The sequence below is a fragment of the Trichosurus vulpecula genome, chromosome 1 (assembly GCF_011100635.1).
Source record: "Trichosurus vulpecula isolate mTriVul1 chromosome 1, mTriVul1.pri, whole genome shotgun sequence".
In the NCBI taxonomy this organism is placed as follows: domain Eukaryota; kingdom Metazoa; phylum Chordata; class Mammalia; order Diprotodontia; family Phalangeridae; genus Trichosurus; species Trichosurus vulpecula.
Window position 1 is genome coordinate 197,741,760 of NC_050573.1, and position 14,818 is coordinate 197,756,577.

The 14,818-nt window shown below is 37.4% G+C and overlaps 1 protein-coding gene across 2 annotated transcripts in view; it reads right to left on the reverse strand.

The window, feature by feature from the left end:
• Positions 1 to 14,818, reverse strand: part of ATP9B (ATPase phospholipid transporting 9B (putative)) — a 527,294-nt gene that overhangs the window by 58,773 nt on the left and 453,703 nt on the right. For both annotated transcript variants that reach the window (XM_036766185.1, XM_036766193.1), the window contains exons 19-23: positions 14,535 to 14,705; positions 9,555 to 9,653; positions 6,554 to 6,643; positions 483 to 627; positions 125 to 189 (exon numbers count right to left, since the gene is read on the reverse strand). In XM_036766185.1, coding sequence (XP_036622080.1) covers positions 125 to 189; positions 483 to 627; positions 6,554 to 6,643; positions 9,555 to 9,653; positions 14,535 to 14,705 — 570 coding nt within the window. The remainder of the gene's footprint in view (positions 1 to 124; positions 190 to 482; positions 628 to 6,553; positions 6,644 to 9,554; positions 9,654 to 14,534; positions 14,706 to 14,818) is intronic.

The following is a 14,818-nucleotide window of genomic DNA, read 5'->3' on the forward strand; positions in this document are numbered from 1 at the left end:
ACACAAAACCCCCCAACTACTAAAATATTAGGCATTTTTCAAAAGAGAGAAAACTACTGAATTTGGATTGTTACATCAAATTTATTAAAGACACCAAAATGAAGATATAAATATAAGAAATTACCTTTCCTTCAATTCCAATTCCACAGTCAGCTGCTTGGATCATGCTGACATCATTTCCTCCATCACCTAAGAAGAAATAAAAACTGTAATTTTCAGCTTTCCAGAAGCAGACAAACTAATCTAAATTTGGAGACTAAACCCAATTTTGCCCATGGATCTTAAGACACCTCTTTATCTAAAAACATACTTCTAAAAGTGAGCAGCTTATAAAATGTGGAGACAACATCAAAAAAGTTTTTAGATGGGACTATCTGCATTCCATTACAAATGATACTCACTACTGCCACCTACTGACCTATTATTGATTTTGCTTTCGTTCAAATAAGGCTGTAGGCATAGAGAACATGGAAATGACTTACCTATTGCACAGGTACGTTTGCCTGTGTGCTGTTGCAATAATTTAACAATATGTGCTTTCTGTGTAGGTGAGCAGCGACAGCAGACCACTGCAGGGCATTGACATGCCAGCTCTACAAGTTCATGCTCATAGTATTTTAAGCAAACCTAGAAAAGAAAGTATTTTTTTCACTATATTTTGTTTTTCTAGAACAACTTTAATAATACAGAGATGTATTTAACTTGCTATAACAAAGTAATGGAAGAATATCATTACCCTTTTTCAGATGTGAGGCTTGTTTGCATTTTTTAGGTAACTATCTTAATAAAAATGATTGGATAAAGTATAGATATTTTAATTAAGATGAAATACAGAATGATGATATAGCTGGGCCTTTATTAATACCCCCAAAATATTATACCATAGCCTATGATCTACAAACCCACCGAGCCCAAATACAATTTTTTAAAAATCTGCATATAAAAAGGTACATTATCAAAAAGTTGGGCCTGGATAGTTTAGTTCTTCAAGATCTAGTTAGAGTACCTAGAACCAGAAAAAAAACTGGAGGGCAAAACAAAACCAACAAAATAATCCCCCCTCAAATTCCACAACTAATACCAAATGCATGTGATAATCAACATTATATGTTAATCTCTACCACTGTGAATGAATATAAATTTAAAAGGTGAGGGGAGTCTGGTCCCAACCCTGACTTTGGCTGTAGTCACAGGATATAATCACAGATGATGTTACCTCATGTGTTAACAAGATTTTAACACCCTTCTACCCCCTTATGAAGTATAAATATACACAAACAAACATGCCTTTAAGGCATGTATTTAGCCTTGTAAATTAGTAAGTGGTCTACTATATGGATGAAGTTGGATACTAAAGATGTCCTTATAAGATTAACAAAGAATGAAGGGTGGACCACCCTCCCTCACACAAGGGTTATACATGCATTAAGTCCTGGGTAGTATGACCAGGACTAAAAATAAAGAGTATGGATCAAGATATGGCAGGGAGTGGGTTTGGTTGGAGAAGGTAGCAGAAAAGCTGTGGAAATTTTCCTATTCAGTAGGTATGCTGCTGGGCAGTTTTCAAGAATACATATATGTATGTGTGTGTGTGTGTGGGGGGACACAAACGCACATACCTATAAGAAAGATATAGCTTTTAACAACTGTACTACTTAGATGCATTAAAGTCCTCTGATTTCTTTTTTTTTTAATTTAATTTAATTTTAGATTCAAGGGCCAGAACACAAATACAGAATAGAGAAAAGGAACAAAACATATCATAAACTAAAATACTGAAACTTAAACACAAAGAAAGTAAAAAAAAAAGCATGTCATGTGCACAGCAGAACGTAAGAGAGGATTCAAAATATATAACAATAGATTTTCATTTCAAGAAAGCCTATGTGATAAATAATACATGTTGTGTTGAGAATTGTCCATTTTTTTCTTTGCTTCCTTGTGAGTTTTCTTTTATCCTCTGCTGTGTACTTTTTTACTTTGTTCTTTTTTCCCCCTCCCCACCCCCCAGAAGGATACAATAAAGTTTAGATATGTTTCTCTCTCTCTCTCTTTATATATATATCTATATATAGATATACACACACACACACACACACACATATATACATATATGTATATATACATATATGTATATATATGTATATGGTGTTCCCAAAGTCTGGACACAAGAGCAAAAATGCATATTTGGTAGAAATGAAATGACTGAAATTTTCAACAACATTTTATTTAATTGGAATATTAACAAATAACATCTTTAATATGATTTCCATCATTTGTGATGCAAAGGCTGATGTACTTTGTAAGATTCACGTGAACTCGATGCAATAACTCAACTCTACATTACCGTCAATTTTAGCATTCACTCTTGGAATACGAATATAAAATCGTATGATGCTATTTGAAGTTGAAGATGTCATTTGTTAATATTTCAATTAAATAAAATGTTGTTGAAAATTTCAATCATTTCATTTCTTGAAAATATGCATTTTTGCCCGTGTGTGTCCAGACTTTAGGAACAGTCTATACATACACATATACATACATAGACATATACCTTCCCAAACATATTCGACTCCTGATCTTTGTTTTTATATTTGTGCATATCTTGTTTCCTATCCCTTCTGATTCTTCTACTTTACTTCCACTGACTACCTTGCCCTCCTATTACTTGCCTACCGTCCTCCAAGGATCCCTCCCCTATCCTCCCATTCCCATAAATCTAAACACCCTTCTATGCCCCCCCTTACCTACTCCCTCATCCTTTCCTCTAAAAATCCCTCCCTTGTCCTCTCCTCCCTCTCTATACCCATACCATTTTATTTTTTCTAAATTTAGAAGACTTTTATACTCTTCTAAATATATATGTATTGTTCCCTCTTAAACCCATTCCCAACGAAAGTAGGTTACCAGAACTACCAGTCTTCCTCCCCCATCTAATTCCTCTGTATCCTTTCTTCCTCTTGCACCTCATTTGTATAAAATAGTTAATCTTTTAGCTGTTTCTAAATGTTTTTACTTTTAAAATTAATATCATAGTCAGGTTTACCCTCCTCTTTCTTATAAGCATCTTAGACATACATTTTACATTTTATGTTATATAAAAGGTAAACAGTCTGTCCTTATGAATCCCTTAGTCTTTGGTATGTACCTTACGTTTCTCCTGGTTTTTGTAGGTCAAATCTTCTATTAAGTTCAGGATTTTTTTTTTTAACAAAGTCTTGAAAGTCTAAGAGCTTATCAAATGTCCATTTTTTTTCATTCAAGATAATACTTAAATTTGCAAGGTATGATATTTTCAGCCGGATCCCCAGGTCTTTTGCTCTTTGATATATGGCGTTTCAAGACCTGTGGTGTCTCTGCTGCCAGGTCTTGTGTAATTCTAATTGTGGCACCATCAATATTAAACTGTTTTAATCTTGATGCTTTTAATATTTTATCCTTGAGCTGGGGTTTTGGAATTTGACTATGATATTCCTACGAGTTTTCCTCATAGGATCTCTTTTAAGTGGTGTTCGATGGATTTTTTTCTATTTTTACTTTCCTGCCTTGTTCTAATGCTTCAGAACAATTTTCTTCAATCCTTCTCTGATGATTTCTTTTTTCTTTTTCTTTTTTCCCCTTTCTGAATTTTATTTTTTTAATTTATTTTTTATTTTTAGTTTACAACACTCAGTTCCACAAGTTTTTGCATTCCAAATTTTCTCTCTCCCACTCCTCCCTCCAACCCCCACAAGATGGCATGTAATCCAGTGTAGGTCCTACATATACCTTCATTTTGAACTTATTTACGTAATAGTCCAGTTGTAATGAAGAATTATAACCAATGGAATGAATCACGAGAAAGGAAAAATGAACCCCCCCCCCAAAAAAAAGGAAAAAAAAAAGAGAGAGAGAGCAAAAAGTTTGCCTCTATCTGCATTCAGACTCCATAATTCTTTCTCTGGATGTGCACAGCTTTTTCCATCATTAGTCTTTTGGAGCTGTCTTTAAACCTTGCATTGATGAGAGGAGTTAAGTCTATCAAAGTTAGTCCTTACAGATACTGTGTGTCTGTAGTGGTGTTTAATGATCTCCTGGTTCTGCTCCCCTCACTAGGCATTTAGCTCGTATAAGTCATTCCAGGTTATAATGAAGTCCGTCTGCTCCTCATTTCTTTCTTTATTTTTAATTTTAATTTCTTTTTGTTCCTCATTTCTTATAGCACAATAGTACTCCATTACATTCATATATCACAATCTGTTCAGCCATTCCCCAATTGATGGGCATCCCCTTGATTTCCAATTCTTTGCCACCACAAAAAGAGTTGCTATAAATTCTCTGATGATTTCTTATGGGTAGAGGTGACCCTGGGCTACTGAGGACTGTGGTCAGAAGAATGTGAGTTCTGGCAAGCTCTAACAAAAAGATTTAATACTAAAAGAAGGAAAATCTTTAAGTATTCCATGCTGTTTTTTAACTCAAAACTATGAGTAATAATGCAAATTTGTTTAATTTGACTGAAGAAAGCAGTGGAAGAGTAAGCTGGACAGCCAGAGCTCCATTAGGGAAATGGATTGCATCCAAAAACCATGGTAGTTAAGTGCAAAAAGGTTTACTACTTGTTAGGCTACCAAGGTGCATCCTATGTCAGTTCATGGTATAGAAAAGATCAAGTCATGGATCTATGAGATGCTTGACTGTAGATTATTTTTGCTATCTGCTCTCCTCAGCCCCAAATCTCCAAACAGGGGAACATTTAAATGTATTTTCCATTGAATGGAGGTGAAGAATATTATTTCAAGGGTTGTGGGTAGGGAAGAGAACTCTTATTATCTTATCCTTATACATTGTGAAAGAACTCTGGGTAATGATATGATAGTTGATATATGTTAGCAAAGGGCACACAGACACAGAGCTTGAAATAAGTTAGGTCAGATTAAAAAAGAAAAAGGCCTCAGGTAACTGAAAGTAAAATTGAAAATGACCTAGAGGGCCCTAGAGGGCTGCACTATATAGTTCTTTTGGCTACTAGATATTCACTGTAATCGGATACATGCTATTAATAGGAATAGGGACTGTGATTTCATGGGTATAGGAAACTCCTCCTACTAGTTCAGGTCAACACTTTTGTAAGGATGGGGGCTGCCTGAGTCAATCAATCCTATCAAACTCCTTCACTTAAAGTAACTGACCAGAGTCTACTCCCTAGTACTTTCTCACAAGCAAATGAATCAGTCAGAGGTGTGAACATAGCCTGAATATCTTTAAGGCATCTCGGTTAGGTGTTTGGACCTGCTGAGATACTACCAGATCACGGCTTATGTAAAACCAAGAATCAAAGATCTAGTACCTTAGTGGTATTGTGGCAAGCCCCTTGCCCACCCACCTGGAAGTGGGGAAGAGAAGGGAGCACTTCCCCCCCAGCCCTGGTCTCCTCCTCTGATTTCCTACTTTTTCCCCTACTTCCCCTCCCCGCAACTTTGAGGAGAGGAGACCTGTACGAAATTTAGGTCTGAGGGTCTGGTTTTTTCCTCAGCTCTGTGGAGTAACTTGTGTGTCTGGACAATGGCTTCAGGAGTGAAGGATGGAGGGGGCAGGCTGAACAAAAGAGGAAAGCAGATTTAAGGTTTGACAAGGAGACAAGCAAAGAAGCAACATTATACTTAGGGGAACTTAATGTACCGGGTGTCACTAAAGTCTGGACACATAGGCAAAAATGCATATTTTCAAGAAATGAAATGAATAAATTTTCAACAACATTTTATTTAATTGGAACATTAACAAATAACATCTTCAATGTGATTTCCATTATTTGTGATGCAAAGGTTGATGCGCTTTGCAAGATTCATGTGAACTCAATGCAGTAACTCCACACTGCCGTCAATTTTAGCACATTCACTCTTTATGCGTTCAATCAAATGTGTTGCATCTGTGATTTTCATTGAGTACACCTCCTTTAGCATACCCCAGAAAAGGAAGTTGCCGAACAACACAGAGTCTTCCATGAAATGGTTAATGAGATGTTAATGAGATTTCCTATGTATCCAGACTTTAGGGACATCCTGTATAGCTCATGAAGGAGAAAAAGGTATCTCTAGCAGCCGGGATCTGTGAGTTACTCTGCCATCAAAGAACATATTGTGTTCACATTATAACTAAGTAAGACTAACCAACTGATATCAACCAAATATCAAGGCAAGGTATATCCTGGTGGGGCTAATGAGCTATAGTATTTGAAAACCACTCCCAGCCCCTGAGGGATATTCCTAGAACCCTGAGAGGAAATGTGGCAGCTGCCCTCTTGTAACCTGCCTGTCAGTGTGAGGGGGACTGGAAGAATTGCTGAAGAGCCTATGCTATAGCTTTTCTTTGGCTTAGAGTGTTGCTGAGAATATTGAGAAGTTAAGTAATACGTGTCGGAGGTGGAACCTGAAGCCTTCATCTACTATACCAGGTTGCTTTTCTCTGATACTAATAAGTTTCTGAAAATTTTAAATATTGGCTAAAATGGGCTTTTGGATTTATTTGAATCCAAAAAAGTGGTTACTAGTTTAATTTAGCTCTGCCTTACCTCTAAAGAGTCTCCAGCTATGACTAGGGCACAGTCATGCTTTCTTCTAAAGGCATTCAGCTCTAGGTGAGCTTCTCCCCGATTAGTTACCTTAATTTGAGAGAGAGAGAGAGAGAGAGAGAGAGAGAGAGAGAGAAGAGGAGAGAGAGAGAAGAGAGAGGTATAAAAGAAAATTCAACCAAAATTAATGGTATAGTCCATTTATTTAATAGTACAATTATAACAAAATACTTAAATAGTATTCAAAAGGACAATGAGCTATATAAGTATTTAAGTGTTACTATAGAATAGCTATTTTAGAAACTAAAATCATGTATTTAAGCACAATGACTTATTTAGCATTTTTCTTATACTTCTTTCTGCTGGGAATAAATGTTGACATTTAATACCGATCATTTTCTGATTTGTAGCTATCCACTGATCTGTAGTAAGCCCACACTGTACAATAAAAGGATCAGTACATAACTCAGAGACGAAAGTAAATGAATTAAAATCTGCATACTAGAAATTTCAAAGCTCCGCTGAAATGAAATGATTCAGAATTGTATTAAACACTCTTCCTGTACTATTACCTAGTATTTTGCCATGGTACCCCCTTAAGAAAGATAGGGAAAGGAAAGAGAAAAGAGTAAGCATTTATAAAGTACCTGGCCACGCTAAGTGCTTTATAATTATCTCATTTGACACAACTCAAGGAGGAAGGTGCTATTATTATACCCATTTTACAGGTGAGGAAACTGAGGCATATAGAGGTCAGATGACTTTGCCTAGGGTCACACAGGTACTAAATGTTGAGGCCAGATACGAACTTCAGTCATCCTCACTCCAAGCCCAGCACTCTAGTCACTGTGCTACCCCGATGCCTCTAATAGGGACCAGACCTGCGATTCTACTTGAACACAGAACTCTTGAGTTTGGAAACATCTTCTTTGTAATTTATTATCTTAGACAGTTACCTAGCAGACTTCTTTTAAGAAGAGATGAAGGGGTCTTGAGTGGAAAAATTTAAGAAGCCCTGGCCTAGGGCACTTAAGGGTTAGGTGACTTGCCCAGGGTTGTGCAAATTCTATACAGCAGAAGTAAGACTTGAACCCAGGACTTCTTGGCTTTGAGGCCAGCACTCTCTGCAGCATGCTGCTTTCAAGATAAGACAACAGTAATAATTATATGACCCTCATATAATGCTTTCTCTTCCCGTGAAGTCCTACTTGGATGCATCATTATGGTGTAAAGATGATGCGGGTTTCTCAAAGAACAAGCCAACAGAGCAATAACTGTGGATGAGCCTACCAAGCTGGAAAGCTGCAATTCTGGGGCCAGCCTGGTTAAGTGCTAAAAGGGAGTGTACTGTCGTTGGTTATAGCAAGTCATGACCTTCCAGTATGATGTGGAAGGACTTTGATGTGCCCTGATGCTAGAAGTCCCTGCTCTAATGAAAACACGAATCTTTTTACATTTCATATTACACAGATAGACTACTTCACCTGAACAAAGTGCTTAGAAAAGCAACATATTTTAACAGAAAGAAATGTGGTACTGGGGAGACCTAGGTTCCTATCTTAGCTCTATCACTTGCTAGTTGGGTCATTCTGGGCAAAAAATTTGACATATTTGAAACCTTAGTTTCTTCACCTTTAAAATGGAAATCATAATAATGATGATAATAACAATAATACTAGCACTGCAGTACCTGACAGGGCTATTGTGAAGAGAAGTTTATAAGCCTTAAAGCACTATAGAAATGTGAGTTACTATTATAAGAGCATTGATCTTATTGCTCAAAATAACCATGTGAATTAGGTTGGTATAGGTTTTATAAATTAGGAAAAATTAATCATAGAAGGCTACTGACATAAGGTCATGCAACCAAGTAATCAAAAGAACTTGAATTAAAACTCGGATATTTCCATTCTAAAGTTTGTGCCCAAGAGAGTCCATGATGTTTCTCTTTACCCACTCCATAGAAGCAGAAGACATTTCTATTAAACTATTTTTTCATTTCAACCTTGGGCTTAGCTTCATTTAAAAAAAGAATATATTGTTATCTGTATTTGATTAAGCAGTTTAAAAGAGACTTAAATATGTAGGTTATAATCTTGAATTTTATCAGTCTTTTGTATGTAAAAGCACTGTAGAACATTTCAGTTAACCACTATTAATTAGGTTTTTTTCCCCTATAGGTCAGAATAAACACTATGGGTGACACATGAATGACAATTATGAAATCCTAGTAAATTTTAACCTTCCTGTGCTCCAAAGTAAAAATTCTAGCTCAGACATCCCCACATTTCTGAATATATCAAAGAAAAAAGATGAAATCAAAACACATAGATCTGGAAAACAATTTGTGGTGCAATAACACTGAAAAGTCAACAAAAATTGATCTCAAGTTTTATCAGAAGCATTAATAATTTAATTGCAAATAGTAGTCTGCAGGGCCTAATTTGCTATTCTGATGCTTCACAACAAACTACATTTACATGTAAATTATATTCAAATAATTATTTCTGTAGGTGCAAGTGGTTCATTTAGAACAGACACAGACATATAATGTCTGTTCACCCACCATCAATCAAGACCCAAGAAATCTTTATTTTTTGTTTGAATTAAATTTAGTCATAACTAATAATACAGTATACACATAAATTCAGTTTGTCTCTACTAATTTTGTTTAAGAGACAATTAAGAAAAATACATTTGATTTGAGAATGGTAGATTAAAAGCATTCCTACTTTGATTTGGGGGACTGTTTTGAAAAAGCAGCTTCTTGTAGTATTATTGAACATACTCAGTTAACAGAAAATCTACCTTGAATCAATACAGATACTTCTAAAGATTTTTAAAAATTAAGTACTGACAAAAAGATTGTAGTTAATGGATATTCTTCTCTAATCAGAAATGTGATGATTAGTAAATTACTACTTATGTATTCTTAGAGAACAATATGACAACTTCAGCTATGATAAAAGATTCAATTCAAATTATTTTGAAATATACTTACAGGTCTGAAAATATGAATATCTTGGGTTCTAGATACCAAGTGGGAGCTTTTGGCAATGCAGGTAGCTGTCTCCAATTTGTCTCCTGTTAACATCCATATCTAGAAAACAATTTAAAAGGATGAATTAAAAGAACTTTAAATCCACTTCCTTCTTTGCCAGCCAAGCTTAAGAGGGGTGGTGGAGGAAGGGGAATGTTTTTGCCATACTAATTAAAATATGGAAGTAGGTGAATAATTAGGTTTAACTTGTCAGTAAATACAAACAATAGCTTACAAGATCACAAAGTGCTTTACATACGTTTGATTCTTCACAATGGATTCTAATGAGAAGAAACATTTTTTTCTTAGGGATTTAAAAAAAGACCTACCTCTACAATCATGCAAGCAAAACACAGTAATTAGACTCCAAGAATTTTAACACTGGAATTTTATAGAGATTATATAAATCATTTTTTCAAAGGGGGAAACTGAAGCCCAAGGTGATTAAGCAACTTGCCCCAAAATTAGTAATACAGAGACTCTTTATAACATGTCAAACATCTAACACTAACAAACATGTGAAGAGTTTATATGAGATACTAGAAGACTTTGGAAATACGATAACTGAACAAATTTTTCATTGTTCTGTCAAAATAACTGGCCGGAAATATTATACAGCCTCAGTATACTCTAGAAATAACTATTACTAATATCTGAAACCCTGATTCCTTCTGCTATTTTGCAAACACCTATATGCACTAGAATCCGGTAAAGTTGAATACAACTTGCATTTAGACATGCTCACTATCAATACTTAAAGGATCTATCATTTCACAGGTGTCAGTGGTCCCTCTGCTGACACAGATCACAGCTTCTCTGAAAGTTGGTCTTTGAGAGTGGTTGTGGCCAAAAAATTCATCACTCTGCAGCATACCTGGTGAAAACTCTCTCTGAACTCAGAAAGAATGGACTTCAGATACCAGACATCTTCTACCACCTCTCACTAACTTCCAATCTCTTTTTATGTGGAAAGAGGCACTGATTGGGCTCCTTTCCCCACTGCTTACAAATATATCCAGATCTTCTCTTTAAAAAACTTTGAGTTACTCCTACCATCCTTTCAAGCTGTCTTCCTGTATCTCTCCTCTGTAATGGCCAAACTCCTGAAACATCATCATCAACAAAAACAACAACAACAAACCAACCCAACCAAAAACAAGCTATCTTCATTGGCTGCATCTTCTCACCTCTAACCCAACTGTTAAATCCTTGTGATCTGGCTTCCAACCTCACCACTCAGTTGATACTGCTTGCTCTGAAATTACCAATGATCTCTTAATTGCTAAATCTGATGGCCTTTCTCAATCTCCAGCCTTCTCTACCACTCTCTGCTCCTAGACTCTTTCTCCCCTTCTTGGGTTTTTGGGATATTGCTGTCTCTTGGTTCTCTTTCTACTTGTCTGACCATTCCTCCACAGTCTCTTTTGCCAGATCATTATCTTGTTCCCATTTCCTATGCACAAGCATGCCACATAACCAACTCTCTTTCCCAGCCTCTCACTCTCTCTTTCCCTCGCTCCTTTATTCCCTTAGTCTTCTGTGATCTCATCAGTTTCTTTGATTTGACTATCACTACTATACAGCCAACTCCAGAGCTATATATTCAGCCATATCTCTCCTGCACTCTAATCCCACACCACCAAACATTTATTAGAGATCTCCCACTGACTATCCTATACATATTTCAAACTCAACATGTGCAAAACAAGTCATTATTTCTTGACTAACTCCTCCCTCCCAAAACCCACTCCTCTTCCTAGCTTTCCTACTTCAGCTGAAAATGCCATCATCCTTCAAGTCAAGAAGATTCACAATCTGTGAGATCAGCCTTCCTTCTCCCCATCTCTCATATTTTCATTAATTCTACTGCTAAGATATCGCTCATGTCCATCCTTTTCTCTCCACTTTACCCTAGTTCAGGCCCTCATCACCTCTTCCTTGGACTAGCAGTAGCCTACCTTCAGTTTCTCTTCTTTCCAAAACATGCTCCATCCAACTTCCTACTGATATTTCTAAATCACAGGTCTATCCATGTTACTCTCCTCCTCAGGAAAGTTTGGTTGCTCTTTGTCTCTAGGATGAAACAAAAACTCCTCTGCTTGGCTTGACCTTTACAATTTCTCTTCAGCCTCATTTTCCAGGCCTATTTTATACTACACTCCTTCACTGACTACAATCCAGTCAAACTGGCTCCCTTGTTGTTCCCCACCCCAGGTCATCCCATTTCCCACATTTGCTCCTCTGCCTAGGTTGCCCCACAAGACTAGGCTGCATGCATCCTCCCCAGCAATGCTTCGCATAAGTCCTAGGAACTTTGAAACTTTACCTCAAGTACCACTTATGAAAAGAAGCCTTCTCTCCCCACCTCTTATTTATAGCATCTTTCCTCCTGAAAATTACCTTGTATGAATTTGTATTTAATTTTCTTTGTACATGTTTTTTCCTGCCATACTTCAAGACTCAAAGGCCACTTTTTACATGAAGCTTTTCCTGAGCTCCCAGGGACTAGTACCCACCCTCTCAAAAGTACTGTGTATTTATTCTGTGCATATTCTCTCTCTCTCTCTTACACACACACACACACACACACACACACACACACACACACACACACTCTTTTATTTGCTTCCCTCCCTAGACAGCAGACTCATTCACGGCAGGGACTGTGTCCTTTTTTCTCTTTGTATCCTCAGCACCTAGAACAGTTCTTGGCATATAGTAGGCACTTAATAAATGCTTGTCAATTGATTCCAGTAACCATACTCTACCCCCATTCTTCTTTTAAAGTTATTTCTAGCTACTAAACTTTCATAGTAATCACAACTTGTGTAATTAATCTGGTAATTAATAGTGGATGTGATTTCTCTATTTTTTAGAACTGCTTTTTTTAAAAAAAAGCATTTATTGTTCCTTAGCTTTCAATGTGTTGTTCTATTTTCTTCTTTGGGGCAGCGGTTCCTTGAGGACAAATACAACATAAGTAAGTAGCATCACACTTGGCATCTGGCTGAGTGCTGTGCCCAGGTAAGCATTCAATCAATAAATGCTGATTTGAACAACTCAACTCTGCTCCATTCTTTGAGGCAGAGGGGGGTCAAAGCTAAGTCTTCTACTTGTGCCCTAATCACCTATCCATTTAGGGTACTCCTGTGTCTTCTGGGAGCTTAGGTGTATGATTGTTTCTTTCCTCCCTCGTTTTCAGTCTCTGTCTTTCTGCTGGTTCCTTTCCATGATACTGAGAAACAGGCCAATTGTGTACAAGACTAAAAAAAAAATCTTCATCCGATCAAACAATTAACCAATCAACCATTTATTAAGCACCTACGTATGCCAGGAACTCTGCTCGGGAGGCAGAAGCACAAATAAAACAGTTCCTGCCAGAAACTTATAGTTTATGGGAGGAGACAACATGTAGATAAATAAATATTACTAGAATAAAATAGTCTGGGGAAGGGAGAAGGCATCAGCAACAGGAAGGGCCAATAAAGGCTTTCTATAAAAGGTGGTGTTTAAGCTGAGTCCTGAAGAAAGCGAGAGATCCTAAGAGGCAGAAGTAAGGAGGGAGTGAATTCCAGGCATGGGGGTGCAGTAGAGTTTGGGGGAGCCACTGCAAAGGATAGGAGGTGAAGTACTGTAGGGGAAGGAATGCAAAAAGTAAGTTTGCCTGAACCATAAAGTGTAGGCAGGGGAGTAATTTATTATGAGGCTGGAAAGATCAGGGTCAGGTTGTGAAGGGCTTTGAATGCCAAACAGAAGTTTCTAATTTATCCTGGGGCAATTTGAATGATTGGAGTATAACAAGTTGGGCAATAAGATGATTAGGCCTTGTGCTTAAGGAAAATCACATTGGCAATGTATGAAAGACAACTAAGGACTAGACTAAGTTGGTAGCTATGTGAGTAGTGAGAAGGGTGAAAAGCTGGGAGATGCCATGGTGGGAAGAAATGGCAAGATCTAGTGAGTAGGTATATGGGGTAAGGGAGAGTGAAGAGTAAAACCAGGGAGACTAGAAGCATGTTGATGTGCTCAACAGAAATAGGGCCACTTAGTAGAGGAGTGAGTTTTTCAGGAAAGATAATGAATCCTGTTTTGTATTTGTTGACTTTGAGATATTTATGGAACACCTAGGTTGAAATATCCAACAGTTGCAGATGTGGGACTGGAGTTCAGGAGAGACTGGGGCCCAGATACATAGATTTGTGAGTCATAGGCATAGAGATGATAAACTCATTAAAGCTGATGAAGTTCCCAAGAGAGAAAGGGTGTATGTACTATAAAGTGCTTAACACAGTGCCTGGCACATAGTGGACACCTAATAAATACTGATTCTCTTCTCCCTTCTCTTCCCTCCATCTAGGAAGAAGAGAGTAAGGCCTAGGATAGAAACTTGGAGAACATCTTCATTTAAGGGTACAACATCGACAATGAGCCTGCAAAAGAGACTTAAAAGGAATGGCCTTACCATCCGTTCAGGGTACTGACCTAGATCTTTCCTAGAAATAGTTTCTTCCCCTCTATTTTTAATTTGTCATTATCCACCCACTTTTTGGTGCCCTGTATTCTGGATTCCTGTTGCCTATAACTGCTCTCTTCCACATGAACAAAAATCTCCTGACTGCCATGTCCAACAACCTTCTCTCAGTCTGTTGCTTCTATGTGAGACCTGGGGAAAGTCCCTTAGCCTCTCAGGATCTCCAGTTTCCTCATCTGTAAAGTAAGGGGTTGGAATCTCTGGATTCTAGCTCTAGTCTATGATCTTGAGATCTCTAAGATTTGTTTCAGCTCTAAACACTTATGATCCTGAGAATTCTGTTTCTCAGCATCTGTATCCTCCTTCAAGACTTAGCTCTTTCATTGTATTCATGTAGTCTTCAATGGACTTTTTAAAAAACTCTGCACGGTCAAGGTGTACATGTCTCAAAAGCAGAGAAGCTTCAGCACCTTGATCCCCGCGTTCCTGAGCATCTCCAGTGCTGGTCGGACATCCGCCTGGAGCTGGTCTTCCACCCCAGTGAGGCACAGTAATTCCATCTCTCTTTCCACGCTCTCTACAACAGCAGCCACCTTGAGGGTCCTATCATGGATACTTAACTTAGCTTGGCTGTATCGATTCTGGGGGCAAGAACAGAGAATGTTACTCATCGAAGTTGACATACTGAATCTGTCACAGGTTACTGGCTATATGAAGATTCATGATACTTATCAAAATTGAAAATGACTGATTA